Below are 16,320 nucleotides of genomic sequence, written 5' to 3'. Positions count from 1 at the left end.
GAGAGCAATCAAGGACCCCTTTCAGTTGACATAAACCTGCTGGCACCAGCAGCTCTTTTCTCTGAGAGTGTTATGCCAGGAAGGATTGAACTGCACTTTCTCAGAAACACAACTCCTCAGGCAACTGCTGGCTTCATCCTTCAAGACCTCACTTTTAAAATAAAGCTGTTTCTTTCTCCTTGGGCTGTTTGTTTCCTTCCCCGACCAAGCACATTGTTACCCTTATGTGCTAAACCTAAGCAATATCCCACAAAGTGAATATGCAGGGTGTTTTCTCATGTTCTGAAAAGCACAGTGCATGTCACCATGGAGTGGCTTTGCTTTCGGCATTACCTTATTTCACACTTTTAATGCCATCATCACAGATGAAATAATTTTAATGTTGTAGGAGAGTTTGCTGCTGCAGGGGGGTAAAAAACCCACGAGGGTAGGTTTGGATTCCAGCTTCCCCGCTGCACTGCGCACTCTCATTTTTTTCTGTTGGTGTATGCTTTTTTCCTTACAGAATTGTTTGGGTTGGAAGGGACCTCTTGATCATCTAGTCCAGTCCTGCTTTAGCAAGGTCACCTGGAACAGGCAGACCAGGACTGCGTCTTTCTCCAGATTCAGAAGCCCTCGATCTTGGCCTCTCCTCATATGAGAGATCCTCCAATTCCGTAGTCATTTTAGTGGACCTTTGCTGGACTCTGTCCAGTATTTCCATGTCTCTTCTGTACAGAGAAGCCCATAACTGGACATGGCAGTCTGGATTTAGAAAGCAAGGATTACCGTCCTTAGCCTGCTGGCAACATTCGCCCTAAGACAACCTAGGATGTTGTAGATTAGGCTGAGGAATGCTGCCACGCTCTCACAATGCTCCAGTCTAGGACATTGCCTGGTTGTAGGAGTTGGAATGGCGTCACTGGTTGGGATTTATATCAGGGAGCAACAGGAGAAGTTGAACATAGCCTTGTAGGCATCTGATAAAGCTATGAATTTTCACACCTGTATTCTCCAAGCATGAAGTGCTCCTGATGCTGAGCTGAGCTCTGTGCCCCAGTGTCCATGTTTCCACCAGGTGTCCTGAGAGCCTGGGTAAGTGTTCCCCAGCCCGGGCCTGGAAGTGGGACTGCACTTATAGGCACTTTTAAGTGCACTTTTCTCACAGCACTTCCAGCAGAACCCACTGTCTACCAAACATCAATTTAGTTGTTTGCTTTTTTTTACTAGTCCCAGCTGAGGGTGGTGGACACATTAACCTTGTCCTTTGAATGCTGGCTATTTTAATTTAGTCCACTCCTGTGGCTTTTCAAAATTCTCCTTGTCATTTACTAAGAACTTGGTCAGCGACTGAGTCTCCAGGTTGTTAAATATTCACCTAGCAGAAACTGTCTCCCCCACGGGGTGGCAGCGCTGAAACAGCAATATCGCTCTCCTTGTTTCATAGCTGCAGGGTCATTTGTAACAGACAAGCTTCTCGCTGGGCTATGGAGGCCCAGCCAGGAGAGGAGATCGGCCTGCAGCACTGCAACTGCTTCCACACACGCTGCCATCTGCCCCACAAACTCTTAGATAAAAAAAAGACAAGTGGGAAGAATGGGCCTCCAGGGAGATGCTTGGAATAAAATCTTTCTAATCGTTTCAGGGCAGATAGGAAACAGGGATTATTAAATAGCTTTTTATAGATCTTGAAAACTAGCTAGATCCCAAGGCTTGGCTGTTTCAGCTTTAATTCAGCCCACATGAACCAGGCCAGGAAGCTGAGCTCTGTGCATGCTTATGCCTGGCAGAGAGGCTGCCTGTTTTGTGTCATTCCGCTGCTACCCTTTGCCACGTAGGAACAGTGATAGGCAGCCACCAAAATCCCTCTGTGCCACTTAGGGCAGGCAGACAGCGGTCCCAATGTGGGAGCAGTGGTTTGTGTTTCACCTGCATGTGGCAGAGCACAGGTAATTGTGCTTCCAGTGCCCAGAAGTGCTGGTTGGTCACCTCTGCTCTCTCTGTGGGCTCGAGTCCCTTTCTCCTTGCTTATCTCAGCAGACCTGTAAAAGCAGAGGCTCACATGCTTTTACAACAATGCTCAGCTGGTGTCCTGGGTGGACACTGCATTCCTCTGCTGCCTCCCGTCCATCTGTTCTGTCATTTTTCCTGTCATCCAGGAACCCTGCATTGTGTACAGCTTTGACATCTCCATCCCTCTCCTCCGGAACTTCACTGGTAACTGACATTCTATTTTATTCATCTTTCAAGGAAAATAAAAATCAATGCCAAATAGCTGGTGGCCATTTTCTACACAGCCCTGAACAGCAGCACGTGGCAGAAACTGCCTCACCAGAAGGCACTGAAACTACTCAATGACCTCAGTTTTCCTGAATCTGGGCAGAGCAGAAAACTTCTTGTCCAAGTTTGCGTACAAGAGTTTTGTCAGCAAAGGTTTTGCCTCTTCAATGACTCCAGAGGAAAAAGCAAATGATTGAATGCTGAGGTACTGCTTGTCCAGGCTTCCTCTTAGCTCTGAAACTTGCCTCATCCCACAGCTAAAACATGGGCTGTCTTCTTGGGTTGGAAGGTGCTGAACTCTGTGTTGCCCTTAGGACCACATACCTGCCAGGGAAGATTGCCCTAGATGATGCATTAGTGATAAAAGACCTAGACTGAGTTATTTTGTCCCTGGTTCCTATTTGGTTACTTATCAGGGTTGTCTGAAGCCAATGAGCAAGACTGGGGCACTGGATGAAGAAAAAAAAATTCCTATGGGAATATCTAGAGAGGACAGTTCTTAAAGGTAATGAACTTATGGCAGTTCATTAACTAGGATGTTTAGACAGAGGAACACTGCTTGAGGGAAAGGACTCCTGCTTCTGCAGGATTGTTCTCGAGCCATTAGGCTCAGTTTTGCTCCACTTGGCAGAGTAATGCCTGGAACATTTTATATTCAAGTCTTTGAGTCTGATTGTTTCTCAAAGGCCCAAGGAAGAATCTAGCAGTCAGACATTGACAAAAACCATTATTTGTCACCTTATTAGCAAGCCGCTTTGGACTGTGGTTGCCCGCAAATGTTTTTGCTTTCTCTTCCCAGAACTTTCCCCTGGTTTGACTTGACAGCTGTACCAATGAGTAAGTCTCTCTTTAGCCAGCTGCTAGAATAGAGAGAGCTTGTCCAGTGCTATCCCCATGCCTGCTGCTTTACTATACCAGGCATCCTCTGGAGACTGGTCTACAAAGCAGTGTGGGTAATCAGCACTAATCAGCTGTAGTGGAGCCTGGTGTGATACTGGATGATAAGTCTTCATGCTCCACAGCTGCTTCCAACATTTTCTCAGGAATTCCAGAGGAAACTGCTGAGTATGATTCTAAATTCTAATAAACCATAATGATGCCCATGCAGAATGCTTTGCTGAGATCTCATCACAGGGGTATCTCAGCTCATGGGACTAAGGGATGCGAGAACCAGCACTGTTCATTCTCAGACTTTTTAAACTATTCCGGCTAGCAACTCTATGTACACATCTTCTTCTACATGTTTCACTCTGTAGGCTCTTCAACAAACCCACCTACCCCTGGCTGCCTGAGCTTTTCTCTTTTTTTGTCTCAATTTGCTTATTACATAGTCGTCTTGGCCTATGAACTGCTTCAGTTTCACTGTTTCTGTTGCAGCTTCAACAGAAAACTGAATTACAGAAAAAATTACATATATTTTGTAGTGACTACTGCTTTGATGTAACAAACTAAACAGGATCAGGCCCAGTCTTTTTTTGTCCTTTCATTTTTTTAATCCCCATGGGGAATCTCAATAAAGCCATTGAATCCTGGCAACATACTAATTTAGTCAGGAGCACTCTTTCTCTTGAGCCAGGCTTTAATCAGCACTTACTTCTACTTCCTTGCTGCTAATAATGCACTCCACCCTCACCACCACAGACTATGTGATATATCCTTCAAGCAAAAAGGAGGTAGCTGGTTATTCTATCCAAATCCACCCAGGAAAAAGCAAGCCTGATTCCCTAAATTCTCTGGTTGAGCTTACAGTCTTCTCTCATTCTTCCTGCCACCATCTATCGTGTTTTAGTACCATTTACCATGATAAGACACTGCCTGCCCAGTTTTGCCTCACAGGAAATAACTTCTGTGGTGAGGCCAGGGATTAGTTGTGCACATGGCAACAACTCACTTAATTATGATGGCTGACAGCAGCTGTAGCCATACCTGTTACGCCTGTTATTGTATGTGCCATTTATCTTACACCTGGGCTTCAAAGTCTGCAGGCTCTAAAGACTGGGAGAAATCTATTCACTTGAGCATCTGGCAAGTTGTCATCAATCACCTGTGGTTAAAATATGCAGATGATTGGTTTTTTGTCTTTTTAATCAACCGTGAAGCAGAAGTGAAAGATAGACAGTAGTATGGTCTGACCTCCAGCTTCTGCTTCACTTGGCTCCTGTAAGCAAACAAAGGATTGCAGGAAAGAGACAACGTGGGGATATGTTTGGTCTAATCCAATGTCTAAGAGCTGCAGCGGCCTTTTCTATAATTGGGAAAAGGTGGAACTGCACTTCTTGGACAATCTGCAAGATAAAAAGGGTCTAGTCTGCTGTTGCTGCTGGGCTTCTTACAAGGCGGGAGTGCAGCCTGAGTCTCTAATTCTGCCTCCGCATGTCCTGTGAGACATGGAGAGCATCCGCTTCCACCCCGATCTGGGATCCTTCCAAATAAGGAACTGTATCCGCTTCCATTGTGGTCTGGGATTGTGGCAAAGGAGGAACTGTAGTATAGGGCTCCAGTCCTGCTTTTTCAATAAACTCTGTGAAAGTGAGGGCATCTGCTTTCTTTCCTGTTCGGGACTTTCTCTCTAGGAAGAGACCCATGTTGTCTCTGTATGGGAGGGCAATGGATCTGCTGAAGAGAGGCTCCTCAATCCCCAGCAACTCCCGCACATGTCGTGAAATTTCCTGAAATACAAGATACAATACCACAAATTCTCATTTCACAGGGCAACAGCTAAAACTATCCGTTCTGTGTCAGAGCAGTAGGAAAAAGAATTGAATTTCTTAATTTTGGAACAGTTTCACACAAACTTTTAACACAAGAGGGATCTGAACCCATAAGCCCCATATGACATTGTAAAAGCAGAGCAGATCCCTTACTCTTCAGATTTACTGTGGGGGATGACATCACATCTGGTCTCTTAGTGGCATAAGTAGCTCCACTTTCCTCTTTGCACTTGAAGAACAAACAAGTTACAGGTGAAAGAGGTGCAATCTCTCCTGCTTATTTCAAAATCATTGCTGTTTGTTAAGTTATAATGTCAACAACAGAGTCTAAACACAAGAGTAAAAACTAATTAGCAGTTACTCATATTGCTCATTAAGAAAAGGATGAGTGACTGGCTGTCTGAGCCAGCTAGAGCTGGAACTGTCAGTGAACAGAGCCTTGCCATTATTTTTGAAGTCGCTTCTGAGAATGTAACCATCTGATTTGACTGAAGCTTCAAAATACAATTCTCAAGGTTTTACTGTTTTTCACAGTATTTGCTCAAAATATTCTCCCAACTTGGGCTTGACTCTGAGGAGTAATACCCTAGTTTCTGTGATAACAAAAGAACATCAGACTGGTATCTTCAGTGGTTTTGATATATAAAATACCAATGCAGTGGGATTAAAACTAGCAGTAAAGTCACTTGTTCATGCTGCATAGTTTACACCTGATTAGCTGTGTAGTTCTCTACCAAATTGCCATTTCCCCTAAACTGCGGACAGTTTCTGTCTCACTGAGCTGATGCTATCACTTTTATTTCTATAGTAACTGTATCCGTTTCAACTGCTCACACCCTTTAGTTTATATTTCTTATTGGGAAGTGGTGGCCTTAACATTTCACCTGCTCTAATGCACACTCCCTGAAAGATTCACAGGGCCATGTCCTGCAGAGCTCTGCACGCTTGGATTCCACCACAGAAAAGTTCTTTAAAACACAAATAACTAGCAGGATAAGGCATGACCTTCAAGAACACCTAGGTTCCACTGAAGTCTCTGAGATGTTCTCAGTTTACTTGCAAGCTTTGGAAAACATTACAGAGTCTCATTTCCAAGTTTGCTGTGCTATGATGGCTATCACTTATTCTGAGGAATTTCAGTTCCTACAGGAGGAAGGTTACAGCTCGTATCTTTAACCCACGGCTAAGTATTTCTCAATAGTTGCATTACCACCATACACAATCCCTATATCCCAATACGAGGGTGAGGCTTACAAAGGCTATAAAGTTCTTGCCACCTTTGATAAAGGCTCTATCTGCTTGTACCTGAAATATTGTTGAAGGGCTGTTGTCTGAAAAACTAAGTGTTGTAAATTGATGCCTTCCTCTCAAAGCAGCAGGCAAACTCATGGCACTAGTCAGTGTTTTTGGTGGCATATATTGTTTCAAAGATTGTGCAGCCATGCATAACGGTGGTGAAATAGCATTGTGGTGCTCAAGAATAAATCAAACTGTGCTAATACTCTAGTCATTGGAGCATAAAGACTTTTCTCTCTTCCAGGTTATTTAAACTTCTACCTGTGTCTTCTGGGGAAAGTAACATCAAATTATGACAAAAAACCAGACAATATGGCTCTGTAAATGCAGCCCCGAGTCCCTCTGAGGCTTCCATTAGGGAAGGGAAGAAGGGTTACAAAATTTAAGTCAACTTGTTGATTTTCTAAACTTTAGGAAGCTCTGGATGGCTATAACCACAACTCCCAAAGTCAGCTCTTAACCAGTGTTTGTTAAACAAAATATGCAATTTTGAAAGGAAAATGGCCAAAACAAGGCCAAAACAAAATGAGTGGCCCTTCTGCTGCTTGAGATCAGTGGCTCAACTGCGGCAGGTTAAATTTTCAGAAGTTCTACAAGTGGAAAATTACTAAACAGAAATTCTGAGTGGTATCTAATAAAGGTGTGTGCATCTTGCTAAGCAATTTTATCAGGCCAAGGAAGCAACACACGCTTAAAGAAAGGCCAAGCACTCCTGGTGTACTTCTGCTGCCCTGGCTGTGGCCAGCTAAAGATCTGTACTTGAAAAGACTCTAAAAATGTGACTGTTTGGCTGAACAAGTTTGGTTGTCCAGTTCCAGGCTCACTCTTCGAGTCAGTGATCTGCCTGGGCAGGCAGGCCATGGCCCAGCCTGCTTCCCAGCAGTAAGGGTCAGCGAGGGGGCCCGGGGGTGCTGAGGGGAGCCCCGGGACCCGACGGGCGCACCTGCATGTGGCCGAAGTCCGTGACGCCCATGGCGGGCAGGTTGGAGCAGTTGGCGAGGACGAGGCGGCGGCCAGTGATGCCGTTGGCCCTGAAGCATTCCTGGGAACGGGAGCAGAGGGAGAGGCGGGTCGCCCTGTGCCACTGCCGCCCCTTCTGCCGCTCGCACATACACACATACACAGAGCTCAGGGCCACCGGTGCAGGCGGCGCTCGGGGCGGGGGCAACCCCGCACCTCGTACTGGGGGAAGCCGAGGTGCGCCACCCACTCCGCCACCTCCTCGGCACTCCAGGTCAGAAAGGGGCAGGTGGACCGCGGCCCCCCCGCGCCCTGGAGCTCGGGCTCAGGCTTCGGCCCCCCGGGCCCCGGGCGCGGCTCCATCAGCTTCTTCCCCAGGCCGCCAGGCGTACTTTCGGGACCCGTTACCATGGTAACCGCCACTTCCCGGAGGCTCGCCCCGTTCTCCCTTCCGCCCCCTCCCCGCGCTGTCAGCCCGCAACGCCGCCCGCCCCCGCGGCTCTGCAGAACTACGGGCTGATTGGCTGCGTTGCCGAGGGGGGAGGCTGAGGGATGAGCACCAAGGCGCCACCACCTCCCTGCTGCCGGCTTCACGCTCCCCCGTTCGGGTGTTTCCGCCGCCCCGTCGGGTGTTTCCGCCGGGCCAGCAGCCGCGGTTCGGCGTCTATCGGGTGTTTCCGCCGCCCCGCCGAGCCGTGTCCATGTCAGCCGCGCTCCCCGCTACCGACTCCCGCTCCGAGCCCCCGGGCGGTCGCACCGCGCCCCGGGGCCCCGCAGGTACGGGCTGGGCGGGGGAAGGGGTGGCCCGCGGGCTCGTGTTTTAGCCTTGGCCTTACGGGGAGAGTGCCGTGAGTTTGCTTTCCGTGGTGGGTTCCCTCTTTTCTCGCGGAGAAGCCGAATTTCCGTGCTGGCAGATCTCTGGGGTGGCTCTGTGCTCTCCGGTCGTACCCGTAGTGCCGAGCTCCCCTGCCAGCAGGTGCCGGCACAGCTGCGCTCGGGCGCCTGGGACTGCAGCAGGAGTGCCCGGCGTTTCTCCCCCGCGGCGGGAAGAGCGAGGATTGATGGAGGTTTGTGCTTTCCCCGGCGGAACAGACCCCGTCCCGCCTGAGCCAGGCTGCCTCCGCCGTGCGGTCTGTGCCGCGGGCGCGGGGCCCCGGACGAGAGGTCTTGGGAGCGGCCAGCTGCTCCGAGGGGCATCCTCGGGGACCTGCGACAGCTGGAACTTGTCCATGCCCGCTTCGCTGCCTTAATGCAATCGGGCAGCAGGGCTATGGAGCGTGTATCGCAGTCGTGTGGGGACAGAGCTTTCCCCGAGTTCAGGAGACTCGGGGGAAATGAGGAGCCATCTTTACAGACAGTCCTTTTAGCAGGGGCCTGGGAATTTCCATCTCGTCTGTGCCCTTTGGGAACCACTGCATGATTGCTTTTTCGAGGGCTTTGTCAGTTCAGTTTTACGTGATGAAATCTGGCTTTGTTGTGTCCTTCTGAATTGGGATTGGTGGTTCCTGAGTGAGTCCTGCTTCTGAGAATGGGTCTGCATTTTTGTTCTCCCTTTCCCAGGGTTGAGGCAATTAAAAATCTTTGTTCTGCAAGGTGCTAGATACAGCTCATAACACGAAAAACTGGTTGGCACAGCTCTTCGTTCCACAGCCGTGACCTTGTCAACATTTGAGTGCTGGCTGCAGTTTTTCCTCCTGTCAGTGTATTATAAACATGAAACATTTATTTTACCTTCTCTTCTTATATTCTCTTTGTTGGTAGAAAATGAAGACTCAGCCCAAAAGACAGAGCCTGCAGATCAGCTAGTTGATTCTTTGGAGTCCAGTACTTCGCAGAGCGGGTAGGAAAATTCTTGTGTGTTGTGGCCCACATGCATGACAACCTGTTTCACCCCTGTGACCTCTTCTGTACAGCAGTTTGTTCTGTGCAGGTAAAAGGAAGGGACTGGAGATTGAATTATCTGCTTTGGGACAGTAAATACCAGAATGAGTATCAGAGGACCTGTTCTTACAGGCTTTAAGGTTGTTTTAAAGCTTATGAGGTGTAGTTCATGGCTCAGCTATTCAAATCACAGAGTCATTCAGCATGAAAGGAACCCTGCAAGGTTTTGTAGTCCGTTGTAAGACCTAGTAAACTTTCAGTTTTCTGTATTCCATCTGAAGGATAGTTTAATAATTGAGCATTCCCACTTTCTATAATTCTGATGGAGTCTGTGCAAGAATACACCTTTTACTGTTTTCTTCATCCTTTGTTTTTTGTGTCATGCCATTAATGCTGCCTATCAACCCTGCTGTCAGATGTTGGACTTGTTGGTATCTGTTGGGCATGTGGTGTTTGTGGCCAAGTGATTTCATTGGTTACAAGCACTTATACTATGCAGTGGAGTTTAATTTACCATTGTACATTCGTTGCACAGGATTCAGTTTCAGAAATGTGTGAATTAATTACAGTAGGTAAACCACAGCTTCACTGAGAAAGATGGAAAAAAATCCAGGAAAGACAAAGTACAACGAACTACCCTACTTACTAAGGGAGCAGTTTGATGTCATTTTGGCTTAGTGCTGATGACCTGTGTATCAGCCTTCTTGACTCTAAATGAGTTCTTCCATCTCCCTGTAATATCCTCTGTTTTTCTTTGAAGAGATCAATATAGACCATGAGCAAAGTGACCATAGTAGATGATGGATATTTGTGAAGTTACCTAATAAATTTGTCTTAAGCTAGATCTCCTTTGCAAGAGGTGGAAATGGTCCAGAAGGGTTGTGTGAGGAGGAATCAACTGAACTCTATCTTTGTAGATCTGCCTGTAAAGCCTCTGTAGCTCTTCCTAATCTTTCGGTGAGACTCTTAGGTATCAGTGTTGTCTAGAGGAAAAAATTCCGAAGCTGTTAGCTCCTACGTTGAGGGAGATGTGTGCATCATCTATGGTAGCAAATGACCAAATAGCCCTTTTAGGTGAGTCCATGCAACTGCTAAACAAAGGAGCAAATAGGCTGGAAAATGATGGCATAGAAGTCTGAGAATTATTCTTTTAAAAATTATTCCTTCCAAGTGTCCCTTTTTTTCTTATCTTGTTCATCTGCTGCCATTTTCTGATCCTGAAATTCAGCTCGTTTGAGTTGTACTTACAGACCTTCTGATCTGTCATGCCAGTTCTAGGAAAGGAAATCACACTGTTGAGAGAATTTAAATAAAAAATGGCTATGTTTCTGTACTGTCATGGGAATAATTTGGAAACAAAAGCCACGTTTGCCCTGTTCATGTCTTCTCTGTGGATTCAGGAAGGAATATGTCTGAATTGAGCTTGTGGTTTTGTTTTGTTTTTTTAACTCTTCCAAACTATACTGATAGTTTGCTTTCTTGCTAATGAGAATATTTCTCATTTCTGAAAGGAGACATTTGAGGGAAAGCATATATTTTCTACTGCTGTGTTCTCAAGTTTCTGATTCTTTAGACTAAAGCAGTTGACATTGGTTTTATAGTACTGTGAGAAGGTTTTGCTTTTCAAACAGGCAACTGTTTCTATTCTTATTTAATACTAGGTTGCTTCTCATATAAGTTCCACATATGTAATGAGAGCATTACAGAGGACGCTGCTGGCAACCATCTGAGTTCATTTGGGATGATAAGTCTTTCCTATTGAAAACGTGCAGCATTTTTTCAATATAATTTAGAGCAAAATTCTTAGCCAAGAATAAATGGAAAAGATGTTTCCTTTCTTGCCCATTCTTTTCCTGATGCATACCTTTCTTTTTGTTTTAATGTGTCCTATTGTTACATGCAGTACTTGGACCTCTTTGCTATTGCTGTGCTACCATTGTATGTCTTACAGCTTGCTTCTGTATATACAGTGGGGACTGTATTTGAATATGGCAGAGACACCTGGGTGCTCCCTGTATCTGTTGGACTTGCTATTGGAAAGGCATAATGAGCTACTTAAATAGATGACATTCTCAGGATGGCTGTCAAAACTGTTTTGAGTTCTTTCATTGATTAGTTGACCTCTGATGGAGTATGCAGATGTCATGCAGCAGCTGGCATCAAAGCAGTTGTCCTTTTTTGGGCAGAAAAGTTGCTGCTGATGTCTGCCCTTAGTACAGTGTTGGTGAGCTAGCATGCTGTGGGGTGAGTGCAGTGAATTTCTGCTGTTTAAAGGACAGTAAATAAGGAGTACTCCACTGAAGTTGCTCTCTCTGGCTCACATGGAAGATAGTCACGCAGAGATGGCAGGACTGGTGTGTTAAGGGTTCTTTGTGCAGTTGGCAGGTGCTGACCACAGAGGCTTGTTCCCTTCAGTTCATCTGAATTGGAGTTCCAGAGCGGAGTGATTCCTCTGCTGACAGTGCCCTGGGTGCAAGTGGTGAATTGTAGTGCTCTCTTCCTCCAAAAGGTCACGGATTAAATCACACCTGAGTGCCTGCACGACAGAGAATTCAAAGGAAGAAATTGACACTTTGGAGGACCAGGAAGTGGCTGAAGTAGAAGAGAAGCTGCCTGACAAAATCCATTCCCTCGAAAAGGTAGGTGGACGTTTCTTATGTCTGAAAGCAAGGACAGAGGTGCAGTGACAGTTCTCCCACCTTACTTTGGTGCTTAAGGCTATGGGACTGAGGCTTTAAGGATTATGTTAAGATAAAAGTAGTATTGACTTAGATTAATTTTTTTTCTTTGCATTAGTGGGAGGTAAATGTTATTAGTCTGATTTGCAAAATCCATCTCGTGTGTTTGGCTACTTCTCGCTCCCTTACAGCCTTATAACCTCTCTAAGGCTTCTAGGTAGTTCCCACCTTTTGCCTCTTATCTGGTGCTTCTGGGAATTCCCTTCTTGCAGATTTATGGAAGAGGAAACTGAAAGTCTTTTGGTTTTTTCTTGCAAGCAGCCAGTTTGTTTACGTTACAAATAGAGTCAGGAAAACTTGTGCAAATGATACCCAGCTCAGGACCTGTGAGTTTGCATATATGAGGAGAGAGGCCTAGTAAACCAGATGGACTTTTAACTAGGATGCAGCAATGACAGTTTGATTGTGACTGTAGTCTAGAGCACAGTCACAGTCTAGATCTGAAAGGCTCTCCCTAGAGAGATTGTGTCTTAAGAATTCTTTCCAAGAGTAATCAGCAAAATCTATAAGCCTGTTGCTTTGTTGAGGGGTGACAATTAACTCTGAAGCAGATGCAAAGATGTGCCTGCCCAAGGACTCCAAGGGAGGCCAAGGGGTGTATAATTTGTGAGACTAATGCAGTATTTGACTTCAAAGTTCATGATTTCATTGCTGTGGGGGAAGCAATGCCAAGAGGTGTCTTGGAGCCAGCTAGTTCTTTTACACTAACAGAAGCTTCTGCATGTCTCACTTGGTTTCATAAAGATGCCTGAATTACTAATAAGTTGTTTAAAATCCAGCCAGAGACTTTTTAGCTAGGATGGTCTTTGTGACAGTGTTTCTTACGTGCTTTGTGCAGGAAGCTGTTGTTCGGAAAATCAACTACCGTGTACCTCAGGGAGTAGGGGATATAGTCATGATTCAATCAGATCACACTGGTGCTGTGGATATCCTTTCGGCTGAGCTGGAGACTGCAGACCTCCTTGGGGAGCAGAGGAAAGGTGAGTCCTAAAAGCAAAACATTTGTTTGGGTAATTTTTTAAGTGCCTATCCTGGCTAGAGAAGAGCAGAGACTGTCTTGGAAACACTTCTAATTCCTGCTAGAAATTTGGGCTCCTGACTAGCAAGTGGAAAAACTTCACATCCAGGGCTTCTGGGAGTGGAGGACTTATCAGAAATAGCTTCACTGTTTTCAGATAATGGTTTGTCAGTAGTGAAAAGACAGATGAGCCTATGATCTTTTCTCTTGTTTCAGCTCAGCCTCCCCCTCTTGCTGCACCCATCATGTGGACCACTGAGAAGATGAAGGAATTCAAAGCCAAGATGGGAAAGGAGAAGAATGGCCGAATGGTGGTGAAGCGAGGCGAAGTGGTGACAGTCCGTGTGCCAACCCACCCTGATGGGAAATGCATTTGCTGGGAGTTTGCTACAGATGACTATGACATTGGGTTTGGAGTTTATTTTGACTGGACCACGGTTACTAACACAGCCATTACTGTTCAGGTCAGTGAATCCAGCGATGAGGAGGATGAAGAGGAAGACGAGGAAATTGAAGGTTAGTTCAGATCTAATAAAGGTTAATTTGTGATGCTTATTGCTATGCTGCTGAGAGTGTGTGTCAGTTGCTATAATTTCCATCTACTTTGTTTACTCAACCCATTTGCTATCACTGCAGCCTTTTTGGTTCTTGGTTAGACTGTGATAAGAAAGCATTTAGCCCTTCCTGCTTCAGCATATATCAATGGCTGTTTTCTCTGAAAGCATTCTTAAAATTGAGCACACTGAAAAATAAAATCAGAATTCACTCAGTCAATATTTTGCTGATAAAAAGATTAAAGTCTCAAATTTTAACCTGACTGTTTTTCTTAGACTCTGAGACTGAGAAATTTTTGGTAGAGTGGACGCAAAAAGATTTTGTTTCTGGGTTGTTTTGTTTTTTTTCGTTGGTTGGTTGGTTGTGGGTTTTTTGTTCTTTTTTTTCCCTTGGTACATCAGTAGCTTCTTCTGACTGCATTTGAAAGCATTGCTGCCCATGTCTTTGTACTTGTGAAACACCCAGCAATCTTGCCTCTTTTGTGGCTTTAGTGTATGTGTGACCAGTGTAGCTGTGGGGTTGGTGTCTGAATTTTGCAGGCCATCCAAAGAGAGGTAGGTTCCTGTATGAGGAATCCTCTTGGAGAAGTGAATTGAGGATACAGACCCAATTAGATTACAGATAAGAGCTTACCCTGCCTTTCTTCTTCTTCAAGGCTGTATCACTGGATTGCTGTTATGTGTATAAAAGCAGTGAGGTATCTAAAATGTAAGTTCAGGGAGAGGAGACCAAGCTGGCAGGCAAGTGAATACTCAGTATTCCCAAAAGAACTGCTTCTTGGTATGTCCTTTGTTATGATAAGGAAGACTGGACTTCGTGGGAATTATTTGCAGAAAGGTCAGAGGGAGACACTGTAGGTAATGCTGTCATAGTTAGCCTTCCATATGGCTGCATGTCTGTGCTGCATTCCGGCCTTGTTGGTCTTTTTCTGGACAACCTAGTGGCTTAACAGGTTCTGGCCTACTTACTTGTCTCCTCTCTCCACTCAGGACTCTCCCCTGCTGGTGATGTGGAAAGGGGCTCCAAAAGCTATCTGCGGAACCGCTACGGAGAGATCATGCCTGTGTATCGGAGGAACAGCCATCGGGAAGTACAGGCAGGCAGCCATGAATACCCAGGCGAGGGCATCTACCTGCTGAAATTTGATAACTCGTACTCTCTCCTCCGCAATAAGACTCTGTTCTTTCACGTCTATTACACGAGCTGAAGAAAAGGGAAGGGGCAGGGATGGCAGGCAGGTAATGGTGAGTGTAGCAGGCTGCCACCCAGCCCTGGTACTGCCTGATGGGCACTGCTGTGTGACAGAACCAAGGCACAATTCTTATGGCTCTTCTTCAGACATGAACTGGTTTCTTCCCACACCCTTCTTCCCCACTATCCCAGGGGAGAAAGGTAGTTGTGACTGCCTGGTTGTTCTCAGGCGGCTGCTCTTTCTCTAAGTCTTTGGGAGGTCTGCTCTGTGCAGGCATCGGGCTTGGCCTTCACGTCACTGCTGGTAATTTTCCAGGAGCCAGGTTCAGGTGGCCATGGTTCTGATCTTTTGTGCTGGTACAAAATGAAGTGAAACTAATCTGTTACTGTTTTGTGAATAACTTTTCCAACTCTCCTGCTGCATCTGCATCACTAGAGGGCAGCTGTCAGCTGCAATGAACCAAAAGCACAGCTGGCTGGTCACCTAGCCAGGGTAACCCATCACCACTACAGTCACCAGCAGTCAGAGCTTCCTTCACTCACACAAGTGGGGGTGCAGCTGGCCAGCAGCTCCAGTGGCTTGGCAGTGCTATAAAAGGTGAGCCTCACATGGCAAATGGTGTTCAAATGATGTTTGAACAGGGTGCATACCTAGTAGTCCATAAGAGGGTTTTCCTACAGATTAAGAATTGGATGTTATATTTGTTAATTGTGTAGGGATATGTAGGTGATTAAAACTTTGGTGACTGCCAAAAATTTTTTCTCTAATCCACATGTGAAGCAAAATAAATACAAAATGGTTGGAATACAACCAATAAGTATACAGGAAATGTTTCTTAGTAGCAGCATGCTGGTTCACTGGTATTACAACCATATGTAGCAAGGTTCCCCAGAGAAATGTAGCTTGTCAGCTGCTATTGCAATTGCAAAGGTATTGTTAGGAAGTTCCTTGGCATGTTTTGGTGACTCATGATGGTACTAGTGATCACTTTCTGCTCAAGTACTGGCAGAGTTGAACAAGGAAGAAGTTAAATCCATCAGTGATGAATTTAAAAATATGTTTATCAGTAACTGTTGTTTATTTTAATACTTTTAACATGAAATTATTCTCTTTTCTAAGAATACTGCTGTATTTACATTTTAATACCTCTTTGAAGAGACACAAAATGGCTGTTTGCGTGGTGATACTAGTAGAGTTTTGAGTTTTATTTTTAAATCGTCCAGGTAAAGCACCTGTACTTGGTCCATTCCTTCTCTTGAGAGGGAATGATGGACAAAATTATTTGGGGGTAATTAAAGCCAAAGATTTTGCTCTCATAGGAAGGCCTACATATTTCCTATGAAGGGTATATTGTAATGCTGTGCAAGCTCACTCTTTTAACTATCTCTGCTGACTTATTCACTGCCCCAGAGCACTTATTAGGTCAAAATGGTAAGAGAAACAGACTATAGTAGAGTAGCCCAAACTGGAAGGAGAAGGAGTAGTAATGCAAAGAGCCACTGTGCTCCAAGCAGTGCTTTCTCAGTGAGCAGGCAAGGAGCAGAGTTGGTCAGGGTAAGGAGAAGAGTTGTTGCTGCTTTGGGCCCTGAGATGAGCAGAAAATGGCCCTCTCTTTCAAAAGAGAGAGCATGTGTTCCTGGGTTGGGGGGAACTGCAAAGCTGCCTTACTTAAGCATGGCAAGCACAGGACAGTCTTGCAGGGAGACAGAA

General features: G+C 45.6%; 3 protein-coding genes across 3 annotated transcripts; 2 read left to right on the top strand and 1 right to left on the bottom strand.

Annotated features, from left to right (window-relative positions):
* The first annotated feature begins 892 nt into the window (after positions 1–892).
* Positions 893–3,343, top strand: NOXRED1 (NADP dependent oxidoreductase domain containing 1). Its single transcript, XM_027883698.1, is given in 10 exon segments — positions 893–951; positions 1,040–1,074; positions 2,017–2,152; positions 2,230–2,348; positions 2,351–2,380; positions 2,383–2,444; positions 2,517–2,548; positions 3,059–3,158; positions 3,160–3,224; positions 3,226–3,343. Coding segments are annotated over 10 exon segments (756 nt in total).
* A 987-nt stretch (positions 3,344–4,330) lies between these two features.
* On the bottom strand, positions 4,331–7,637 carry SAMD15 (sterile alpha motif domain containing 15). The gene is made up of 3 exons (XM_027883697.1): positions 7,443–7,637; positions 7,210–7,308; positions 4,331–4,928 (listed from the first exon to the last, which is right to left on the bottom strand). Exons 1-3 carry the CDS (start codon positions 7,635–7,637, stop codon positions 4,617–4,619), a joined length of 606 nt encoding a protein of 201 aa, XP_027739498.1. The 3' UTR covers positions 4,331–4,616.
* A 290-nt stretch (positions 7,638–7,927) lies between these two features.
* On the top strand, positions 7,928–16,320 carry TMED8 (transmembrane p24 trafficking protein family member 8). Its single transcript, XM_027883672.1, has 6 exons — positions 7,928–8,003; positions 8,988–9,066; positions 11,617–11,746; positions 12,684–12,825; positions 13,080–13,379; positions 14,408–16,320. Exons 1-6 carry the CDS (start codon positions 7,928–7,930, stop codon positions 14,623–14,625), a joined length of 945 nt encoding a protein of 314 aa, XP_027739473.1. The 3' UTR covers positions 14,626–16,320.

This window comes from Empidonax traillii, unplaced genomic scaffold (genome assembly GCF_003031625.1).
Source record: "Empidonax traillii isolate 1590-97213 ecotype Southwest subspecies unplaced genomic scaffold, ASM303162v1 scaffold132:size1788729, whole genome shotgun sequence".
Lineage (NCBI taxonomy): Eukaryota > Metazoa > Chordata > Aves > Passeriformes > Tyrannidae > Empidonax > Empidonax traillii.
This window is presented reverse-complemented; position numbering and strand designations above follow the sequence as displayed.

Coding starts and splice junctions, on each gene's coding strand:
- SAMD15 (XM_027883697.1), bottom strand. CDS start 7,637: ATGGTAACGGGTCCCGAAAGTACGCCTGGCGGCCTGGGGAAGAAGCTG. Junction 7,309..7,442: donor TCGGCTTCCCCCAGTACGAG/GTGCGGGGTTGC, acceptor TCCCGTTCCCAG/GAATGCTTCAGGGCCAACGG. Junction 4,929..7,209: donor CGGACTTCGGCCACATGCAG/GTGCGCCCGTCG, acceptor CTTGTATTTCAG/GAAATTTCACGACATGTGCG.
- TMED8 (XM_027883672.1), top strand. CDS start 7,928: ATGTCAGCCGCGCTCCCCGCTACCGACTCCCGCTCCGAGCCCCCGGGC. Junction 9,067..11,616: donor TCCAGTACTTCGCAGAGCGG/GTAGGAAAATTC, acceptor TTCCTCCAAAAG/GTCACGGATTAAATCACACC. Junction 12,826..13,079: donor CCTTGGGGAGCAGAGGAAAG/GTGAGTCCTAAA, acceptor CTCTTGTTTCAG/CTCAGCCTCCCCCTCTTGCT.